Source organism: Alligator sinensis, unplaced genomic scaffold (assembly GCF_000455745.1).
Source record: "Alligator sinensis unplaced genomic scaffold, ASM45574v1 scaffold854_2, whole genome shotgun sequence".
NCBI classification, from domain to species: Eukaryota; Metazoa; Chordata; order Crocodylia; family Alligatoridae; genus Alligator; species Alligator sinensis.
In genome coordinates, this window is record NW_005843208.1 from 39,172 (window position 1) to 47,765 (window position 8,594).

General features: G+C 64.5%; 1 protein-coding gene across 1 annotated transcript in view; it reads left to right on the plus strand.

Moving 5' to 3' along the window:
• The window catches only part of NUMA1 (nuclear mitotic apparatus protein 1), a 35,374-nt gene extending 29,312 nt beyond the window's left edge, over positions 1 to 6,062 (plus strand). The window contains exons 20-27 of the mRNA XM_014526939.2: positions 903 to 1,060; positions 1,245 to 1,491; positions 1,939 to 2,206; positions 2,493 to 2,629; positions 3,084 to 3,299; positions 3,521 to 3,637; positions 3,837 to 4,004; positions 4,642 to 6,062. Coding sequence (XP_014382425.1) covers positions 903 to 1,060; positions 1,245 to 1,491; positions 1,939 to 2,206; positions 2,493 to 2,629; positions 3,084 to 3,299; positions 3,521 to 3,637; positions 3,837 to 4,004; positions 4,642 to 4,677 — 1,347 coding nt within the window. The 3' untranslated portion in view covers positions 4,678 to 6,062. The remainder of the gene's footprint in view (positions 1 to 902; positions 1,061 to 1,244; positions 1,492 to 1,938; positions 2,207 to 2,492; positions 2,630 to 3,083; positions 3,300 to 3,520; positions 3,638 to 3,836; positions 4,005 to 4,641) is intronic.
• Positions 6,063 to 8,594: the final 2,532 nt, after the last annotated feature.

Sequence of the window (8,594 nt, forward strand, 5' to 3'; positions counted from 1 at the left end):
CTCCCCCGCGCGTGCTGTGGCGCTCCCCCCCTGCCATTGCTAAGCTGTGGCTCGTGGTGCTCCTTGCTTTCCCACCAAGCCCACAGCTAAGGAGAGGGCAAACTTCTGACCCAACATCATCCTTGTGGTGGGCAGTCGGGGGTCTCGCATTCAAGGTAGTGGGCGATGCCGTGGGCAACCAGCTTCCACCTACAGTCCTACAGCAGCTTCCCAATGTCTTCCTTGTGCTCTGAGACTCTCCACTGGGCACATGGGACATCCGGGCTGCTCCGTTCTACCAAGCCTCTGAGCAGGAGACTCCTGTAGGAGCAGTGGGCTGAGGCCTGGGGGTGGTCTGAGCCCCCAGGATCTGGCTGGCTGATGGCTGCAGGCAATGGATCCTAAGACTGAGGCAGCTTGTCCTGTGAATGCTGTGCCCTACTGGGCACCAAGCCTATGCCCACAGCGCAGAGCCGGGCTGTAATTCCCACCCCTTCTCCAGGACCACGAGCTGAGCAGTGCTGCGCACTCTGCAGACTAAAGAACTTGACCTCTTGCCTAGAACAGACTCCAGGCGTCTTGATTCCCAGCCCTTTGCCTGCAGCCAAGAGGCCATCCTTCCCCCCTCATTACCTGCAGTTGCTGCCACATGCTCTAGGGAAGCACTAGCTGCACAAGGATATTGTTGCTGGAGGTTGGCCCTGTCCCCTAGTCCAGCTAGTGGTGCTGGCTGGGCTGCATTTGCCCTCTAAGCTCATGGGAGCAGGACCTGGCTGGATCAGCTCTGTCCTACAGTGTCCCCGTGGCCTAGAGGGGTGGGCAGGAGGGGAGTCCTACTGCACTTGAGCTGTGTGTCCAGTGAGGCTCACAAGCCCTGCTCCATTCCCATGCAGCCTGTCTCACTGCCCCTCCCGCCCTGCCAGGTGGAGTTTGCAGACCGCCAGCTCCGGGAGCTGGGCAAGTCCCAAGTGGCTGCTGACCCCCTGAAGAGCCGAGACCCCTTCAGTCATCACCCCGGCGACATCAGCACCGACAGTCTGGACCTGAGCAGTGACGAGTTGCAGCCGCTCAACTCCACCAGGTACTTGGGGAGCAGGGGTCCCAGGGGCCTCTGACTGGGGAGGGCATTGGCTGTGCTTATCTCTCATGGGGTCCCCTGCCTCCCACAAGCCATGCCAGTGATTCTCTGCTCCCCACTAAATCCGGGTTGGGTGCCCCTGCCCGGCCTGGGGGCTGCCACATCATGCTGCGTCCCCTCCCCGTAGGAAACCGGGCCGTTCCAAGTCGGAGACCTCCGCTGTGCCCGACAGTGCCGAATCGATTGCGTCCCAGCGCCTGCCGCGGAAGGTGGAGTCCCTGGAGAGCCTCTACTTTACACCCATCCCCAGCCGCACCCAGTCCAAGCTGGAGAGCAGCCTGGGCTCCCTGGGCGACCTGTCACTCGACTCCGGCTGCAAGACCCGCTCGGCGCGCCGGCGCACCACGCAGGTCATCAACATCACCATGACGAAGGTAACATGGGGCGGAGGCCCCCTGGTTCACACCCCTGGCAGCACTAGGAAGGATTTCTTCGGTGTTTCCTGACCTTGCTTCAGAGGCTGGCTCGGGACCCGGCACCATGGGCCCCCTCCAGGATGCTGAGCCCTCCCTGCAGGCAGTCCCATGCCAAAGAACCCCTGGGACGTCTGGCACATGGGAGGGCAGCAGAGGAGCAGGCCGCACTGGTTGCACAGGGCGTCCGCCCCACACTGACCACCCTGGGGGACGGTGGTTTCTGCTCCCTTCCTGTCGCCCAACTCCCATGCACCGAGGCATCCACTGTCCCAGCCCGCAGTGAGCTGGAGAAGCAGCTGAGTCGGCCAAGATTTGGCTGCCTACCTGAGGTTAAGTGGGTCTGCCCTTCGGCAGGGGTCACTGTCTGGCCGGCCTCCTGTTCTAACCCCTGGCTTCCCCCTGCAGAAGGAACCCGACACCGCCGCCGACACGTCTTTCTACAGCCTCCGGTCAGAGCCGTCCCAGAAGAGCCCCCTGGCCAAGGGCAGGCTGCGCTCGGGGGTCTCCACCCGCTCGCTCACCAGCTGCCCCTCTCGGGAATCCCTCGCCAAGCCAGAAGCCACCTCGCCCGAAGAGACCCCGGGCAACTCTGCGCTGCTCAGCCTGCCTGGCTACCGGCCTGCCACCCGCAGCTCCCTGCGCCGCTCTCAGGCAGGCAGCAGCACCAGCCTCGGTAAGCTTGGGCTCCATGGGGGGTTGAAATGCTTGGCTAGTGGCCTGTGAATGTGGCACTGAGGTGGCGGCTCAGCCCAGGCCGTGGCGTAGGTCTGTCTGAGGGGCAGGTTGGAGGTGGCTGCAGGGGGCCAGGGTTCCCTGGCAGAGCCGTGTGGAGAGGATTCTCCTCGTAGCGTGTGGGTGGTGGCATAGTGGCCTCTGGGAGCCGGCGAGGGCCCGGGGCGGAAGTCCCACCTCTGTGCCGGGGCCTCGGGTGTGCTGATGCTTCCTGCTCTGGTTCTCAGGCCGGAGCAGCCTCTACCTGGGCACGTGCCAAGACGAACCAGAGCAGCTGGACGACTGGAACCGCATCGCTGAGCTGCAGCAGCGCAACAGGGTGTGTCCTCCCCACCTGAAGACCTGCTACCCCTTGGAGACGAGGGTAAGAGCGGGGGAGACCTGGGGAAGCACAAGCTGCTTACTTGCCTGACCTGATCGCCCTCTGCTCTAGGGCCAGGCGAGGCCACCCGGCTCCTGGCAGTTTCCCTGCAGCTCCCGGGTTTGAGGACTTCCATGCAGTGGTCTGGTAACGGGCTGAAGCCACAAGGAGCTGCCCATCCTGTATCTAGTGAGGGTTCCCTGAAGTTGCTTGTGGCTTTCAACTTTGTTCTTCCAGGCCATGTCTACTTCAGTGTCTGCTTCTCCAGCTGGATCCCTTCCCTCTGCGGGACAGGGAAGCCATGGGCTGCTTTAGGAACAGTGTCCAGCCCCCCCAGGGAGTGGGACAGTAGTGAGGATAGCTCCTTTGATGCCCAACGTGTGCAGATGCTGCAGTGACCGGCCTGTGCACCCTCAGGCTGCCCCTCGCTTATCTCCACGCCTGTGCATTTTTGCAGCCCTCCAGCTCCTTGACGGCCATCACGGACGAGGACGTGAAAACAGGCGACCCGCAGGAGACGCTGCGCCGGGCCAGCATGCAGCCCTCGCAGATCGCTGAGGCCATGGGCCCCCGCCACAGCACGCTCGGCGCCAGCTGGCGGGGAGGCATCACCACCCGGCAGCAGAGAAAGCGGCTCTCGGGCGAATCTCACCAGGGCCCAGACACCCCTGAGGTGAGACCGGTGGAGCCTGGGGCACGGAGCTGCGAGTGCTACGTGCAGCCTTCGCTCCTGCAGCTCTGCTGGATCTTGCCAGCCCCCTCCATCGCCTCCGCTGCTGTCTGCCCCACGTGCGCATGCCCCCAGCGGATATGTGTGGGCACTGACTCGCTAGGTGGGTGGGCAGGGAGAGGGGACTTACCTCCCCGGTCTTCAATCCCCCCCTCTCTCCATAGTCCAAGAAGTCAACCAGCTGCTTCCCGCGTCCCCAGACCCCCAAGGACCGCAACGAGGAGCGCAAGCGCAGCGCCCAGGGCAGCAAAAAGGGCGAGTTGCAGGGAGCCAGCAAGCAGGTGAGTGCCTCGTCTGCCAGGTGCCGTGCTGGCTTGCCTGGCCGAGATGTAGCTGAGTGGTCAGGATCGGGGCTGGGTGCACTGCTTCAGCTCCCACCCCTCCTCTCTCCTGCTGGGGAGCGAGGAGGCTTTGCGGGCACTAGGAAGCGGGGCCTGCAGTGCCGTGCTGAGCATGGAGGCCCCCTCTCTGCCCCCGCAGTCAGAGAGGCGCCAGTCCATGGCGTTCAGCATCTTGAACACACCCAAGAAGCTGGGGAGCAGCTTGCTGCGCCGTGGCGCCAACCGGAAAACCACTCCCAAGAACTCCCCGCGCGGCAGCACCCGGCGCTCCCCCCGCATCGCCACGGCCAAGTCGCCCAAGGGCAAGGTACGGGGACCCCAGGGCTGGGCAGGGTGGGGCCGGGCGGCCTGTGTCAGCACCACCGTTGGGCGCCTGTTCCCCTGGGCTGCCCCCAGTTAGGGACTATTCAGTCGCCAGCCTGAGCTCCTGTGCTCCCCAAGCCCGAGGGGGGCTGCCACGAGCCCAGTTCCAGGTCACGTCTGCATGCAGCATTGCTGTGCTCCTCTTTGAGGGGAAGAAGAGGCTTGTCTTAACCGGAGGGATACGGTAATGTGGGGGCTTCAGGCATTCCCTGGGGGTCCCCGGCTTGAGGCAGCATGCAGTCAGCCTGTGCCCAGCTCATGCAGCGGCATCCCTGGGGCCCCTACTACCATGTCCCGCTTCCCAGCTCTTGGGCCCGCCCTGGGGGAGCTGAGGAGTGGCAGCAAGGCCCTGCGGCGGGGCCTGGCTCGGAGACGTGAAGCTGGTCCCTGCACGCTGCACCTCTGCCGGGTGCGGAGGCCTTCAGAGGCGCCCGGAGGGGCTGAGGTGGGCCAGGTCTGGCTGCACGCGCTGTGGGACACACGAGCTCCCCTCACTTCAGCCACCTCCTGGCCCGCCGGGCCTGCAGTGACTCCCACGCTCGCCAGCACCCGTGGGTCTAAGCAGCCCCTCTCTCCCTCAGGCCAACCACAAGTCGCTCAAGGACATGAAATTCTAAGCGCGCTCCTGGCCGCGCTGCCTGCCTGGGCAGAGGCCGTCCTGGGCGCTTTCACCTCCAGCCTGTCGCCAGCCGCCTTCCATCTCGCCACCGCTGCCCTCACTCCCTCCCTACTCGAAAGCCACCAGCAAGGCTGCCCCTGACGGACGCTGCGCTGCCGGAGGAGAGGAGAGGGATGGAGGGGCCTGGATTCCAGCCGTGACGAGTTCCCAGACATCACCCCTGCACTGAAGTCGCGCCGGGCAGGTACCGTTCCATGCGCCTGAGCGGAGTCTGCAGGGAGTGCCCCAGCTCCCTGCGAGGCGGAGGGGGCTGTGGAGGCGTTGGCACCTCAACCCCCTTCTCCGGCCGTCAGAGGATGCAATGTGCCTGGTGTGCAGAGCAGAGGCCGGCAGTGGGCACTGCTCCCCTGCATGGCCCGGTTCTCCCAGCTCCTCCCCCCGCCCGAGCCCAGCGTGCCTGCCACAGGATGTGGCTTTCCTGGCAGGGCCACCTTGTAACGTCCTCCATCCCCCACGGCCCTGCTTGCGGTGCTGGGGGCAGCGCTTGTACAGAGCCCGGGAGCCAGCAGGCCGCTACGCGCCGGCCCTGGCGCTAGTATCATGTACGTACTAATTCCTTATCATGAGCATATCTCCAGTTTGTGCTTGGGCCTTGCTTGCCTGGCAGCTTCTCGCAGGACCTGTAATGGGGGCTCCCTGCTCCGTAGCAGCTCCTCGCTCAGCCTCTCCCGCTCCCCTGCCCAGACCCATCTCCTCATGTGCTGGAGGGAGCTGGGTCTTCCCTGCGTGGGCATTAAGCGCACGGGGCTGACCGGAGCCACGTCTCCAGGGCAGGCCACTGCCATGCGGGCTGCAGCCATGGGGCATCTCCCTCCACAACGACTTCTTGTGGCCTGGCAGCCCCGGAAGTGCCTGCAGCGGATCCAGAGGGGCAGCCCTGCTGCCAGGGCCGCTGGCCGCGTGCAACTTGCTCGGCCCTAGGGGCACCGGGATCGTGGCCTTAATGGGACAGGGGAGAGCGGGAGCAGTACAGCCCTGGCATCCCTGCAGGGACCCTCGCATGTCTGTGTCGGTAGGGTTCGGTGGCTATGCCTTGGCTCCCTGCCCCGCCTGCGGGTACTAGCCATGGCAGCCATGCCAGGAAGGTGCCCCTTGTTTCCTTGACCCAAAGCTCCAGTGTCCCCCATCCTCCTCATGTCCCTCGCAAGCAGCGGCTTCTCCAGCCCCCGGCAGGGGTGTGGCAAGGGCAGGGAGAGCCGCCTGCAGAGGGGACCCCTCTGGGCAGCCCCCCAGCCCTTGCCCCCTGCCCCCTTGGCCCAGTTGGCAACAAAACGTTGTTTTTAAATGTTTCTACTCTGTAAATAAACTGTATTTTTCTCCTGAGGCCTCATCTCTCCACTGCTTTGCAGCCAGCTCCACCTTCTTCCCCAGGGCCCGTGCTCCTGCAGCCTTGCCGTGACCCCCGTGCTCCCTGGTGCCCCCTGCTCAGGGCGTTGGCACAGCGGAGCGCTGGCCCCAGGCTTCAGGGCTTAGGGCAGCCCGAGGAGCCGGCACACGTTTGAACGGGAGAGCCCCGGGGAGCTTGTCCAGCTGCAGCATGTGCCAGTTGTGTCCCCACCCTCCTGGAGGGGCCAGCTGCATTCACCCACCCCCTTGCCCTGGGGCAGAGGACGGTGCAGCACTGGGGCAGCTGCAGTGGTGGGGGGTGGAGGTTTGAATCACTGCTTTGTGCCTATAACCCTGTCTCACCTCTCTTCCCCTCCTGCAGCACCACCTGTGCACACCGTCATCCTGCCCTGGGGCACATCACCAACTGAACATGCTGGGACCCAGGCTGGGTTTGTCTGGTCCCAGCAGGGCCTGGACCTCCCGGCTGCTTTCCAAGCTCCTCACTGGGTCTGCGCCCCTGGAGCAGCCCTGGCTTGGCGTTGCCACCAGCGTGACCCCAGCAGAGGAGCATGGCTGGGGCTGAGACCTGTGTGGCAGGGAGGTCCTAGGCTCTTTCTGCCGGGAGATACTTGGTAGGAGGCAGGAGGGAATTCGCCACGAAAAGGGTCTTTATTGAACTGTCCCCGACGGGGAAAGAGGTGGTGCCTGCCTCTGGCTTCAGCCCCTTCTAATTGCACGGCCTGTCACCCAGCTGCTGCTGCCTGGGGACGAGGGGACCTGGCGGAGTCTGAAGCACAGGTGCTCCCGGCAGCCCAGCATGCAAGGCTTTCCAGCCGCCCCCATCCACCTGCCAGCTGGGCTGGTCCGGGACTCTGGGGGCCCTGGAGTGGAGCCTGGAGCCACCAGGCCCAGGGGCACTGGGGACATGAGGAGCCGTGTCTGGCTGCTGCGTGAAGGGGCATGGTGGTGGCAGCGGCACAGGACCTGGGCTCTACCCAGTCCTGCACGGCGCCATTGGGCTGCAGTTTCTTGACCAGCCAGTACATGAGCGTCCTGTCCGGGAAGGTGCTCTTCACCTTGCACGACACGGAGAAGTTTGCCCCTGCGGGAGCAGGCATGGCGCTCTCTCCTGGGGGTCTTGGGCTCCCTGCCCCGCACAGCGCTGGAGCAGATGGGTGTAAGCGAGGTGGGGTGGGTGCACTTACCCAGGGCAGGTCTCGGGAGTGGTTTGAGGAGGTAGATGATCTCTGGGAGCAGCTTGGGGCTCGCGTCTCAGGGCAGAGAGTGGCTGGTGAAGCCGGGAAGGGGGTCTGGGAGCGGGGGCACTGCCCTGCCTGGCTCCTGGGGGTAGGGCACTGGCTGTACAGGCAGGGAAACTGAGGCATGGCACGGTCAGGGGCCAGGCTCAGCCCAGGTGCTCCACCAGGAATCCCCACCCCTGCCTGGGCAGGCTCTGGCCACAGCCTCGCCCCAACCTGCCCGCACCTTACCTGTGCGGTGGAGCTGGACACAGCCGCAGAGCAGGACAAGGGGGAGCCACGTGCCCGCGCTCCTGGGACCTGCAACCAGAAGAGGAGGCAACGCTGAGCCTGGTAGGGGTCGAGGGGAGAGGGAGCTGGGTGGGGGGCAGTGATCCTGGAGCCCTGCTCCTAGCTGGGGTAAGCTGTCCCTTCACCGTGCCTCAGTTTTCCCACCTGTGCAATGGGCAGAGGGGCCTTCCCTGTGCCTGCAAAGCCCTCTAGCTGCTCCCCAATCCCACCACATCCCCCACAGCTGCCCATCCTTCCTCTCCCCCAGGCCTCCTGCATCTGGAAGGGGGCTTGGACCCCCTCCCACGCCAGCAGCAACCCTAGCGCAGCAGGGCAGGGCCGTGGGCAGCCCCTGCCTACAGGGGCCCTACCTGCTGCCAGGCCTGGGCTGCACATCCTGCCAGCTGGCTGTGGGCTTCAGAGGCGGCATCTTATAGAGCTGAGCCTAGCCAGAGCTGACTCGCAGACACCGGGCCAAGGGGAACCCCTGCTCCCCTCCACACCACGCCGGCAGCACGGGGGCCGTGGGGGATGGGATGGGGGGGACATGGCAGGTTGCCTTCACAGCTCCAAAAGTTGGAAAATGCAGGAGTGCTGGCACCTGCTGAGCCAGGCAGGGCGAGGACGGAGTGGGGGGCTCCTGGCCAGGGCTGAGGGCACAAGTGAGAGAAGAGTCAGACACGGGGTCATTATTTTTATTTTTATTTTTTTAGTAACTATATATCTGTATCTCTCTAGAGAGAGAGAGATAATGGTCACGTATAGATACACACGCCTAGTCACTGCTCATTGCATTTGTACCCCACCATGGGAACCCGCGCACCCGTTACACCCCTCACCCTCGCAGAACAGTGCTCCCACGCACCCATCCGCAAGGCATTATCTCCCTTAAAAACCCTTGTCTCTCACTCCTGTCCCCAGATCCAGGGTTTCAAACTCAGTTTGTTCGCTGTTGCTTTTGCTGGAGGACCCGCTGCTGCTGTCGCCCTCCTCCCCC